At 37.8% G+C, this 14,465-nt stretch overlaps 1 protein-coding gene across 1 annotated transcript in view; it reads right to left on the reverse strand.

The window, feature by feature from the left end:
• Positions 1 to 1,092: 1,092 nt before the first annotated feature.
• LOC118807903 (activin receptor type-1C) overlaps positions 1,093 to 14,465 on the reverse strand; it is a 42,884-nt gene continuing 29,511 nt past the window's right edge. Inside the window, exons 6-9 of the mRNA XM_036570089.1 lie at positions 11,639 to 11,795; positions 9,512 to 9,636; positions 7,851 to 7,981; positions 1,093 to 5,937 (exon numbers count right to left, since the gene is read on the reverse strand). Of these exons, the coding sequence (XP_036425982.1) occupies positions 5,812 to 5,937; positions 7,851 to 7,981; positions 9,512 to 9,636; positions 11,639 to 11,795 (539 nt within the window). The 3' untranslated portion in view covers positions 1,093 to 5,811. The remainder of the gene's footprint in view (positions 5,938 to 7,850; positions 7,982 to 9,511; positions 9,637 to 11,638; positions 11,796 to 14,465) is intronic.

Consider the following 14,465-nt stretch of genomic DNA (forward strand, 5'->3'; position numbering starts at 1 on the left):
TAAAATGAAAATTCTGAAAGTATTCTGTTAATTATAGTGTAAACATATGATTGTGAAAACTAATAACAGTGGAAAATAATTGAGATTATGTAATGACTGTGACCAGCCTAACCTTACTGTTAAAGTAATAAGAACATTTGCATTCATTAAGGAATCTTACTGTAAACAGTTACTGCTTAATGAGCCCACTGCGTTAGTTGAAGTGACCCCTGCTTTCAGTGAAATGATTAATAGAAATCAGGCTACCTATTAGGAGCGTTTAGCTGTATTTACAGGCTATTTAATGAACATGACAATTCAGCAGGAGATGTACATAAAGTATCCTGCTTGGAAAACGTAGTTTAGTATCTGCTAGACAGGCAGTTACCAGCATCCAAGATCCCCAATAATGACATCATACTGCAATTAATTAATACAGTCAGTCTGGAACACAATGGAGGCCAGTCATTGTGTTTTGTGGGCAGTTTGCCCCAGTGTGACTTTTAAGTGAAAGCTCTAGTTTTACTCATGATACTCTACCATGCTAACCTCTTAATCAAACAGCCTACAGGCATTTCACTGTTACAAAGGCTGCTTCTGTCTCTCATAGTGCTGAGATGAATGAAGTGGTGTGAACAGTCATTTAGAAAATTTTCATTTGCTGTTTGTGCATTTGTTACCATTGATAACTTCTTTGTAGAATTCAGGGAAATGCCGTTATGAAACCACAGATAACCTGTCTGCTTAACGTCTTTTCCAATACAACACTCAGCAACAAGGCCACAGGGGAAGAAAACACACACACACACACACACACACACACACACACACACACACACACACACTTAGGTCTGACTTGCTTAAATAGAGATGAGAGCGGACTTGGTTTCTTAACGGTCAAAGCGTCTGAAACTACCAGACGTGCACTTTGTGTGCAGTTAGAGCTCCAGGTTTGAGTCATCAGTGGAGATGATTTAGAGTTAATCACTCCAGGTCACTTCAGGTCACACAAGAGCAAAGACGTGCAAAAGATAAGATGCATGAAGTTGACTTTGTGAGTTTGCAATGCATGATAAGTCACGAATCAAAGATGTGACAACCTACAAAAGCAGCTGTATCATGAAAAATAGTTTATTGTCTCACAGTTTATATATGAATACAATAAATAGTCCAGTACAGACAGTACAGTACAATACAATACTATGTGACACTCATGATCTAAAAGACACTCATGATTTGAAGTCGAAACATAAAAAGGAGTATGAATTCCACCCTCAAAGTCCTCTCATATAAAGCAAGAGAGTCACAGTACATTCTCAGAGAGGAACGAAAACTGCCTCACACGACATGAGCAAAGCCCCGTGCCTCGACGGTCAATGGTACAGACTTTTCTTTGGAATGAGTGACGATTTCAGAGGAGTAAAACAGTTAAACACGCGCACACAAGCATTGCAATTTTCAAGCAGCCTTACAGGCAGATGCCTGTCAGAGATCCTGAACATGTAACGGAACAGCAAAATATGACATTTACATACTTTTACCTCAGGGCTGAGACACAAGAAAAAAAACTATTTAGACATCTTCTCCCCCACCCAACAGGCAAAAAAAGTAGAATTATGACGTCTTTCTGCCTCGGATTGAATTTGCATGCGGATGTCAGACATCTAGCAGAGGATGCCATTTGCAGACAGCACACCCATGCTCTGTTAACCATGCTTATAGAACACTACCTCTAGCAAAGTGATGCAAATGCTGCTTAAGTGTCTCTCTGATCTGAAAGTAAACACTGCTGCACAGTGTAGAAGAGCAGTGAATGACTACTAGGCCTAAACAAAATAGGCCTAGAGCAAAACAGTCTCCAAAGTTTTGCCTATCTTTGACCTACAGAACTCACCAAGCTACTGTACTCAATCAGTGTCCAGAAAACTAATAATCTGTAACACTTTACTGTAGGGCAGTGCTCATACAGCTACATGACACCTATCTAAACATTTATAAAGGCTGGAAGGTTTGATCCTCTGAGCCGACATTATGTGACTGAGGTGCCCTTGAGCAAGGCACCTGAACCCCAACTGCTCTCCAGGCGCTGCGGATAGGCCTGCCCACTGCTTCGGGCAATTGTGCTCACTGCCCCCTAGTGTGTGTCTTCACTAGTGTGTATGTAGGTGTTTTAATAAATGGATGAGTTAAATTGCAGAGGTGAAATTTACCCGTTGTGGGACTAATAAGCGTCTCTTAATTGGGTGAAATGACATAACATATCATAACAATGAACTTTGTAGCTTTGTAATAAAATGCTAATAATGTGACAGCTTAAATCTTACAAATGGCAATCTCACTTTCCCCAAGGGCTGCAGCAAATGCTGACTTGTTTTATCCAGCCTGACATGGTAAGCTGTCATATTATCAGCATTATGACAATGTGATATACACTATGCTACAAAGTCTACATCATTATACCCCAGAAAGTGTCATGACCTAATATCAAAATAATGAAAATAACACCTGAAACAGATGTTACGCAAACTTGATATCAAAGTTGCTAAATGTATGAATGGCACATGACACCTATTGGAATAAGCATTTAGAAATGTTTCTGTAGGTTTATGTCAGTTGTCATGAAGGGCTTATGCAGGTGTCATGTAGGTTTTTGAACACTGCCATAAAGTGTTACCCAATAATGAAATGATTTGGCACAATTTGTTAGTGTAACATTATCTGTTTGCTTTAACCTACAGAAGTCATTGTTTTTGCTATTGCAAAAAAGCAAGAATTAGTACAATTCTCAATTTCTATTATGACTTGAATTTGATGAAAAACTATTATGGTGTGTGCAAGAGAAAACATTTTTGTCAGGCAGTTGTTAAAAGTGTAATTAATTGCATACATATGTAATGAAACATTGAAAAACCTACAGTGATAACTCCATACACTTCTAAGGGTTAAACTGAGAGCTGAAACTCAAAGTAACCATAGTGAGACCACAGATTTGCAGTATGCTGCATCTTACTCACATTACCTACAGCAATGGCCAATCCCCCAGACCTTCATATATATATATATATATATGTATATATTGTCATACAGGTGTCAGAAATGCAAGTCTATTTGAGATTACTTAACATCCCACTGTGGTTTAAGGCAAGTGAGTGCTGATTTGGGCATTTCTGTTTGCACAATGCTAATATAATGAGGTATAAGCTCCCATTATTTGTTAGTTACATCCAACTCAGCTCTAGTGCAAAACTAAACAAGCAAGAACTGAACAATTCCTTTAATTACCCAAGACAGAACAGATTACCCAAATCTTGTGGGCCAACCATCAACAAGACAATGAGTGCTGGATGCTCAGGTATGATCTATAAGTTGCAATGTGCAGTTTTAAAAATTTGCAATTGATATCAAGACAGACTCTCTCTCTCTCTCTTGCCTTGTTGTGTGATGTGTTTTATGAGATTCTCCACAGAAAGGCCTATTTTGGTCCAGGATTTGGACTCTATGCTCATAATATTAGATTTTCTTTTTTCTTTTTTCTTAGATTAGTAGTTTTGAAGCTTCTTTGGCAGCTTGATGCTGCTCTGTAGTGCAATGCAAGGACATTCCAAAGAAAACACAGATAAAGAGCATTCACATAGGACATTTTCACATTTCTCTTTTTTTTCCCCACACTGGCATTCTTAAGCTTTAGAATCTCATTTAAAAGGCTTCAGACGTCAAATGGCAGTTGTGCTTTTGTATTTGATATTGCACTTGATACAAAGGAATATATATCTTGCTGGGTATGTCCAGTGCATCTGTCTCTTAAAGCAAAAGCTGTTCGTTTTTTTTCTTTTCTTTTTTTCACATTCAAAAATAACATTGCCTTACAGGAAGTCACGCTCGCACAAGGAAATCTCTGTGCAGTGCAACTGAAAGTGATAGTGCTGAAATGATGGGTTCCGAAATTGATACATCTAGAAAATAACACATCTCTACATAATTTTTTGCTAAGGAAAGCACAACATGTGCTAAGCTCAAAGCGTTGCTTAAAAGATCTCATTTCCTTGAGCAAATCAGGAGAAAGCTGTTTTAAATCAAACTGAGAAGCAATACATGTTTCAGTATCAAAGAATATATAAAACACATTCTGATATCTTGGTCCTTTATGTATGCTTAAAAGGGCTTTACAAAAATAGGAAGAGGATGCTAGTAATAAACGGCATTTCAATTAGTTGGTTGGTTGATTGGCCAATGAATTAATTATTTGATTGACTGGCTGACTGATTCCTAATCAATCAGGCAAACTCATGAGTGTCTTGCTCAGTAACAATAATAATTCACATACACATACAGAATACAGTATATATGCATAATATCAACATTTATGGCACAAGCATATGTGCAACTCAAAGCATTTGGCACTTAAAGAAACACTTGAGGTAGCAGTCCATCTTCGCATTCTGAAAGGTGCAGGGAGCAGTGTTTTTACAGTTAAGCAGTATTAAGAGATTGAAAAAAACAGGATGTTATCATGAAATCAGAGCAGCACTTCTTCTGAAAGTACTTTTTGAAAGCCACCCACCACCCACCAAACAACACCCAGGCCTGCTGTGGTCAGAGACAACACCACTGAAAATTACAATGCTACAGCCAATGGCATGAGCTAAACAGTACATTCACATGCAAAATGTCCACCTTGACTGCAGAAATATCTTGGCAAATTAAATTGCCTTATTTACAACTGTTGTATCTAATATTTCACAAATTTGAGACTGTCGTGTGAAAATTATAAGACAATTCAACTTATTTTTAGACACTTTACCAGCAAAAAATGGCTCTAAACAAGTAAAAAATGTAGAAATAAGTAGAATAATGTTATAATATGCTTACAACAATCTCATAATGAGAAATATTACATATACTGACTACATATAAGATGTCTTCACCTGCCAAGAAATTATTTTTTGCACTGAAATGACTAAATGTTCAATAGAGAGATGCATTAAAAATATATCTAACAAGCTTCTCCTTAGCTTACGATACAGCATGGCTATACACAAGTGCAGCAAAAAAGCTCCAGCTGTCTCTTTTTCATAACATTGGGCCAGAGTTTAGTTGGCTAATGCACTTGGCCTGTTTGTTGTCAGGTTATTGAAATATATTGTAGTAATGGTGCACAGTATTATGCCCCAACCTCTTAGGGCCAGTTTCCCAGACCCAGATTAGGCCTAAGTCTGGACTAATAAGGATTTTCAATGGTAAGTCACCATTGGCATTATGATTTAGTGCAAGACTAGACTTAATCTGTATGGGAAACTAGCTGATGATGCAACATTTTCCACGGATGTTATATAAAAAAAAAAACTTTCTTCGCAATGTACTGCAGAGTCTGGGCCAACACAAAAAGCAACTGGAGGAGTGATGAGAGGAGAAGAAAACAGAGGAGAGCAGGATAATGAGATACGAGGCGATGACAGGTGAAGAGGAGTGAAGAGAGAAGAGCAAATGTTGAGGAGAGCTAAACTGGAGTGGGGAAGAGGTAGTGTTTAGGAAAACAGCCAGACTATGACTGAAAAAGTGCTCGTTCACAAGTGCGGAGTCATACCCCCTGCACCTTTACACAATCGTTGAAAAGAGTCAGAGACCAAATCTGCTCAGATCAGCTCAATATCCCATTGCAGTTAATCACTTCACTGTGGAGGTCCTCACTGCTAGACACTAGGGTTCTTTGGCATCACAGACAGAGCATTCCGAAATGTCTTTAGAATGTGGTCCCCTAATCAGTGATGGAGGGGTCACTCAGAGGTCATCAGACCAGCGCCTTCGAGCACATAGAGTGTGTGTGTGGCTCAGCTACTCTTTACCATCCTTGACGACAGTCACCTGAGAGATGGTTTTCTTGACACGCAGCGCAGTAAGGCGAGCAGCAGAGTTGGCATACCAGCACTCCCTCATGATTTTACCCATCACCCGCAGTGCCTGTGGACACACAGACATGACTGTTAAAAAGTCCTACATATAACATGGTGCATAGTTTGGGGTTTTGTTTGTCCTGAATATGTTTATTTTTTGTTGGTGCAGCTTGGTACAAGCAAAAAAGCACCAAAGATCTAAAAAAAAAAAACATTCACTACAAACCCCTGAGAAATTCAAGACATTTTTGGTCTTTTTATTTGTAACTGAGCAGAGAGATCATGACCTTAACTTACTTTGATATCACTTTACAATAAGACTACCCTTATAAAGGCTTTATAAATCGTTAAAAATTAGTTTATGAATAGTTTATAATTTGGTCATCTTAGAAATCATTAATAAGCAGTTATAACACATAAATATGACAGGTAATACCTTTTGCTTGTCAAATAGTGAGCCAATATTCATCTATACTGCAAGCTCAGATCTTACTTTTTCAGCATTATATGTGTCAACTTCATCAGATATTCATATTCATCAGATGTAACAACTCACTGTTGCCCACTTCATTAATGTGTTATAACTGTTTATTAATTATTGTTAAGGTGTTTATGACTTAATTAATAACCATTAATAAACTCACTTTAAACCATTCACAAACACTTTATGGGGTAGTCTTATTTTAAAGTGGTCAATTAGACTGATAAGGGATGGCCAGCTGATTTCACAGCTCATGCAATATAAGGTAGATTGTGATTTGTTGTAGTAAATTAGTGTTATATATGATGTCTAAGAAAACACCAAATAAAATTGTAATTCCAAAAAGGTAGTTAGGCAGCAGTACAAAAAATATTTCTTCATAGGTCACAACGTATATTTGTGCTGAAACAAGAGTACAGATAATTACTGACTTGCTACTGGGTTAAGAGTTTGAGTAAGAATACTGTGCTGGGCCTTAAAAATACACTGCGGTGATGGTGTACGTTAATATGCTGTAAACTCTGGTTTCCAAGACCCAGATTTTGGTTAGGTTGGCACTTTTCTTTTTTTTACCCAATTTTCTCTGCAGTTTAGTCTTCTCCAATTCCACCCGCTAGTTAGGACTCCCCCAATCACACAATACTATCAACTTTAGGAGGGTGAAGGCTAACACAGGCTTCCTCCGAGACTTGTGAAGCGCCACCGCTTCTTTTCGAACTGCTGCTCACGCAACGTCATTGGACAGCTGAACGCGCTCGGAGGAAAGAGCCAACCGCCAGATCTGTTACGTCAGCTAACAGATGCGCTGAGTGATGGGGGGAGAAGGAGGGGCCATCCCACCCACCCAGAGAGAGCGAGGCCAATTGTGCTCTCTTGGACTCCCAGCTACGGATGGCTGTAGCATCACCAGGGATCGAACTCGCGATCTCCTGATGATAGGGCCAACGCTTAGACGGTTGCTCCACTCGGGAGCCCAGGTTGGCACTTTTCAATGGTGAATCACCACTAAAAAAAAATTAAAAAGGGAGAGGTTTGAAATAGATTATGAAAAAAATACAAAAATAACAAAATATTATTTGGATAAGCTGAGTCTGGTCTGGTACACATTAAGCCTGTGAACTGTGAGTGAAAGCTCAGTGCTTCACCTTTTTAAACACTAGATACTAGATTAGTACTAGATACTAATCTGCAAAAGTGTTGTAACTCAAGCCGTCATGCATGCTAACAGGTTTTCAATTGCATCGATTGCATGTGGATATCACATCAGTGTGCTTCACAACTGCGAATCCATATGCATCTTGCAGGCATTTAAACTTTGGTACTAATTTTGATCCACACTTTCCTGATGAATGTCCTTAATAAGTACACATTGAGCAGTGTAGATGTTTGAGCTCTGGCCACAGCCATTCCATTATGGCATTACAGTGTTATATTTAAACCATAACTCTAGCTTTGTGTGATGTTTAAATTGTTCCCTCCTGACACACAGAGTCCCTCACCTCGCAGCTCTGCCACTGGTTGGGGATGCTCGGTCTCAGTTTCAGATCACACACCACTCTCCTCATTTCCTCCACCGATGGGTCTGAAGGCACCAGGTCATAATAAGGCAGCTGGAAATCCTCATGAATCCCTGGGAGGGCATAGAAATGAGGCTCACATGTCATGCCACAACACCGAAATATATCAAATCTACTTTAACTGCAATGTGTAATTTCTAATGTCATGATATAATTTTTTTCTACTGCTAAAAACTGTCTTAGATGCAAAAAAAGGGTAGCACTTATCGATATTTACTCCATTTACAAGTGTTCCATTCAAGAGTACTGTAGGACCAAGGTTGGGAATCACTGATTTATAGCAACTGATCTTTCCATTATCCGCCCACTAATGTGTTTTTTTGTAGTTACTGTTGGGAGGTTGGCAAGCTTTGGTAGAATGGAAGAAAAATGCTCCACCCACAAATGTGTTTTTTGCATTCTAAAAGCACTCAGGTTAACATATTTTGATGAAAAATGAGACTTTATCACAATTTCTTGTTGAACCTGAATGCATTTGCAATATGTAAGAGCATGGGTAAGTCAACTGTGGCACACAACGCCACATTTAGTGTGTGTTACTACTTTCAACTGATATTTATTTTGTACCCTTTGTAAAGGGTTTTTTGTAGAGATAGACGACTGACAGGCTAAGCAGGAAGTTCACTGGCTTCAGCTGTCTAAGCATTGCTATTTATCTGAGTATACATTGTTGTCTATAGGTAAGGAAAGTGGTCATATTCCTCCTTGCTGTCTGCATTCAAAACAGCTTAACCCCTTACAATCCCAGGCTTCCTACATACTAAGACTTATTACTCTGTAACCACAGGGACTCCAATGCAAACTGGCTGAGATATTCTTAGGTGTTAGAAGTGTGAAATAAAACTTGAGGCCTGCTGACGGGCCCTGGCCATTTAAAGGGTTGACAATGAATTGGATTTGATGCACAGTTGTAAGACCGCATAAGACCCCAGTAAAACAGTGTTCAATAATATTTCGATTAGAGTTCAGTTATATTTTAATCTTCATAGTTACATGGCTCACCATATATTCTGCTATTATACTGTATTCATATCTACTGTATTTGCATGGCCACAAAATGATAGTTTCACCAAGCAATATCAATAAAGCTGAGTTACTTAAGGACAGAGGCAGAGAGAAACAAGCAGAGACTTAGCTAGTTAAGAAAGCTGAAGCCAGTAAACTATCGGCTTAGCCTAAAAAAAATTGTACACCTGATCTATGCTAACGCAAAATAAAAATAATTTTAAATTATAATGCATGCTCATAAATTACATATTTTGACCAAAAACAAGGTTTGCGCTACTTTTAATTACGCTGAATGGGGTTTCGTCTGAATTGTCCAGCCTGTCCAGCAACAGTAGCTCTAAAAAATGCATTTGTTGGCAGAGCATGGTAGGTTAACTGTATAGGCCAATTGTATCAAAGAGCAGTAATGCTTGGAAGTAGCAACACTTATTTTTGCCCATGTAGTTATTTGCTATCACTGGACAAAACTACTTCCTTCCTAATTCAATCCACTCTGATTCACTGTGTTGTTCACTAGCAGTCGGATTCATTTGGAGCAACAGTGCAGTTCAACAGCTCTTTCATTAAGCTGTTACCTCTAACAGAGCACCTCCGGGCCAGCTCCCAGAACACCAGCCCCAGAGAGTAGATATCCGCCCGCTTAAACGACTCAAAGCTGTTCATGTTAATGGTGTCATCCAGAATCTCAGGAGCCATATACCTGCACACGCGCACACACACACAAAGGCACATAAATACACACCTCTGAGTCATGTACATTAAGCCCTGTTTAAGATGTGCTTTCATGCCAAAAAGTAAGCAATGATCCATCTGTCCGTTAGAGGGAAACCAGGTGTGCGGAGTTCAGAGAAAGGGCAGTACACGCCTAAGGACATCAGCACACATATGTACAAACACATGTACACACACACACTCAATAGAGCTAATGGACACTGATCCCTGTATTCAGAGGCTGGGCATATGGTCTGCTGAAAATAGCAGGTCAGAATGACTCAGTAATGGTGAGCTGATAGCCAGTGTTATGGCTCACTGAGCCATAGGCCTTTCCACTCAGTTCCACAATGGCCAATGAACTTTACAAATTATGCTACTTATGCATGTTTACTATATAAATTGTGGGGCTATTCTAGCAGTAATATCTGGCATACTTTGAGTTAGGGATACACTGACATGGGAATTGCGGCCTGAGGTCGACAGTCAATATTTTTCACGTACGTATCTGTCGATGCTGATGCCATTTCCAATACAAAACATTTATAAAATGTAGAAATTGGCACTACATCTACCTGGATTACATTACAGAACAACTTTCTACTCTTCTGGAAAACAATAAATACATCATCGAATATCAGTTTGAAATATCAGTCAAATCCAAATGTCTGTCTGAAGACAATGATCCACTTTAAACAATTATCTGCTGATACCGATATGATCTGATATCATCCTGCATCTCTAGTTAAGGAACTCATGCTCCTTTTCATAGTTATAAAGCAACACTGAACCTTCGTTTCTACGAACCTAGAATCCATCAAAACATAATCTGCTCCATGATTTGAACTAGTTTTTGTAGATATTAAAATAATTAAATACAATTTCCAAACTTTACCTCAAAAAGGAAAACATTTCAACTCAGTCTCTGTCTGCTGTGTCTGTAGTGTGAGGTCAGTTACAGTTATTTGACATGTTTCCCCGAAAGTAGAAACGAGAAAACACACTAATAATAGAAGCCACTGAGCAGCTGCTTAATTCTGTTAGTTTTGCAGAGGATATAGATATGTAGTTTCTTCACTCAAACGCATTTGTAAATTAAGATCTTCTAATTAATCGCCACTGTAAAAACATTCACTGTACAATTACAGCAAATTACTGGCTACTAATTGCATTACTTTCACAGTAATTCACTGTAGCATATTAACAGTAAATAACAGTAAAACAGCAACAATATACTGCTTACAAGATTACTGTGATGTACCTGTACTCTCCTTTATTTCTACATAATAACTGTAAAACTGAAATGCTACTCAGTTGCTGTTGATTTACAGAAAATTTTCGTATAAAAAAGAATTACATTTTATCAGCCATATAAATGTTTTTTTTAATAAAAAATGTACATGCAAGTAAAATATAAATGTAAAATGTAAATGTTAGTAAATTAAAACCAGTATTAAAGAATTTCATTTGCCATGTTTTGCAGTGTATATGCACAGGATGTCTCGAGTATGCATTTGTAAATGTAATTTGCTGTGTTATCACAGAAAATATCTTAAGGTGTGTTAATTTCACAACCATAATATGTTATCAACATAGTAACACAGTGATAGACAACCAGCTAACACTGCTACCCGACTGCCATTCAGCTCTACAAACACAGAAGAGCCTCACAGGTTTAAATGAGTGAGCATGAATACCACAAAACCTTAGGAAAACCTTAGAAAAGCAACAGTAGCCTGGAATTACTTTTTATTGCGGAGCTCCAGTGTTGAATAAAGCTTCAAAAGAATAGCCTGGGTAAGTCATTCTCTCATATCAGACTCATCCTAAAACCTGTATTTAACAGCTGTAGTTTCAGGTTAGCTGATTTTCTGTGTTTTCTAAGTACAGGAAAATAATTATTTTGTTGTTGTGTTGTTGCAAGTAGAGTCTATGTTGAAAGCACTTGATTCTTTTAACAGCTTTCATTGCTGAAAAGGAAAGGCTCAGACCTCTTGGTGCCAACTCTGTGGTTGACTGGGATGTCGATGGTGTTGGTGGTAGAGTCGTGTTTGACGGCCAACCCTAGGTCAGCGATCACTGCCGTGCCGTTCTTCTTCACCAGGATATTCTTGGACTTCATATCTCTGTGAGCGATTGCTGGCTTCCCTGAAACATACACATACATTACAGTCAAAATAATAGGTTAATTCAACTATTCAGGAGCCTGAAGACCCAAACAGAAGACAGAACATTCAACACTATCCATATGATCATTGGGAGTTGGAAACAACGTGACGGCACTTAGTAATAAAAATGAATACCCGCAGAAAGTGGTGCTATTATATATGAAGGTTATGACGTCATACTGCTTAAATTAAGCTGGTAAGGCCAACATGATAAAGTGACTATTTCTGCTGCTTAATCAGTTCTCCAGTAATTTCGTAGTGCTGTTATGTTTATTTGATATGCAAAGAATGTGAGCTAACAAAGCTGAAAATTTGTTTCTCTAATAAACCCAGTCAACAATAAGGTCTTATCGATCCAAACTGTGCTCTGAATGAGCTTGTGCAAAAAAATCACAGTACATTCAACAATAAAGAACGCCTTGTGCATCTTTTATACATTGATAGAAAACATGATGGCACACAAAAAGCTCCAAATCTGCATGTGGATAAGTTTCACTGAGGCCAACGTGGACATGCATGCACTGAATCTCTTCTGGTGGCAGATTTATATGAGTTATAAGGGCCTTCGCCAAATTCACAGAATGGATCGCCGCTGAGATGGTTGGTTCAGTAACACTGAAACCCTTCTTTATCTCCACTGGTCTGACAACATGGTAAGACATGAACAGCCGCAAAGTACAGATCTAAATATATCATCATTCATTTAGACAATTGATTATGTATACATATTTTCTACTTTACTTCAGGCAGGCACAAAAAGAAGTAGAGATAAATACTCTACCAATAAAATATCAATAACTAGTCATGCCTTAACCTCTTATTCTCCAGGGTATATTTTGGTTTGTCCATTTGAATTCACATGACCAAATCGTAAGGCAAATTATTCAGTAACTGCATGAAATAAATGTAAATTCTTATTTATTTATTTATTTATTTATTTAAAAGGCTCCCCTCAAATTAACAGAAAATGTGTTATATGATCATACACATTGCTATATGCTTACAATTTACTGCTGAAAGCCAAAAATCTTAGACACTCTTTGTACTATTTTATAAAAATTTTTACAGAGTATGTTACTGAAGAGACACCATCTGTTTATAGTTTATAGCCCAGAATTGTGGAAAAATGGGTCGACTTACAGTAGGAAAAAAACCTTGTAAGTTCAGCTTCTTCAATTATAAGGGTTTAAAATTGCATTACCCATCTATTTGACTGGAAAGAAGACAGTCACAGCTCTCATATGACACCCACCTTTTGAATGTAGCTTATGAAATATGAAAGTTATGAAGAATATGACGAAGTGCGTTTTGGAACCACCAGTGGTCTCAAGGAGTTGAAGAGGTTAACCATGATTCATAGCATAATTAGTAGTTAAGGTCATCACAGTAATCAGGGGAACATATTAAGTAGTAATTAATAGTTATGTAACAGGACGTAAAAATGTAAACACAGCTTTGAACTATGATTATAATGAGGCAGCTAAATATGGCAAGTAGATTAATGAACAGATACTTAACACCACTAACACATAAGCATGAGCAAGTTATGCTTATATTACTGCTTTAGATGAGTAAACACACTTTATCTATTCATTGGCAGTGCAATTAGCAGCAGCTAGTGCACAATAATATGCCTGAGTCGATTGACGATAGCACTGGGAACTGCAGACAGTTTGGATCAATTGCAATGGCTAATTTAGTCAGAGCACTTAAACGTCAGAAGATCAGTGGTTTTAACACAAGAGGAAAGCATATGTGTCTTGAAATATGGGTTTTCTTTTAATGCATAGTTTATGTCATATATTGCTCCTGATATGTTGTCTGGCTTCAGAAAGCTGTAAATCAGAATGAAGCAGCGCTTTTCTTTTACTGTGGTCATGATTGTTAAACAGATAAAACCGTACTGTGGCCTTCCAACACGTGAGAGCTTCGTGAAGCATGACTGGTTAACTGGCTGAGACTGTGGTTCCATTAAAGCTATAAAAATTTATAAGCAATTTATAGTTTTAAAAGCGTGATTTTTTCAAACCATCGCAAACAAAGATAAAGCAAAGGTAGTTTAGCTAACTTTGCCAGTGTCTGAGCAGTTTTCTCTGGTTTAAACAGGCTTCTCTGCTGCATTACTGCATTACTTGCTGTGCTGAAATGGGTTACTATGTAGAGAAAGGTGTCACAAATCTCAGCTGAAAGGCTCCTCAGTCTGTGGGTTAATATCAACCTTTCAGGCAGTATTTGTGGTGCTTTTCTCTTATGTGAGCTGAAAATGCAAATGCGGATGTTTTTATTTTATTCTTTTATTTATTTTATTTAGTTTTTCCATGCCAATAGTATCGTTAATTAGCAGCGGCTAGGAGGCACAATTGGATGATGTTATATTGCACACGACCTCACAAGCCTGCACAGTTAATGAGTTAATAAACTAGGAACTAATGACAGACTAAACAATGAGTTTATGAGTGTACTTAATTACTAATGACTACGTGTTTAATCAGTTACTAAGTAACAACTGATGCCTAATGAACAGTTAACTAATAATATCAATAATGTTAACTAATATATCAAAATAGTTAACTAATATATCAATAATAATCAATGACTGACTAACATTTAATTAATAATTAGTATACAACCCTTAATGTGAAGTCTTACC

Source organism: Colossoma macropomum, unplaced genomic scaffold (assembly GCF_904425465.1).
Source record: "Colossoma macropomum unplaced genomic scaffold, Colossoma_macropomum, whole genome shotgun sequence".
Classification (NCBI taxonomy): Eukaryota; Metazoa; Chordata; class Actinopteri; order Characiformes; family Serrasalmidae; genus Colossoma; species Colossoma macropomum.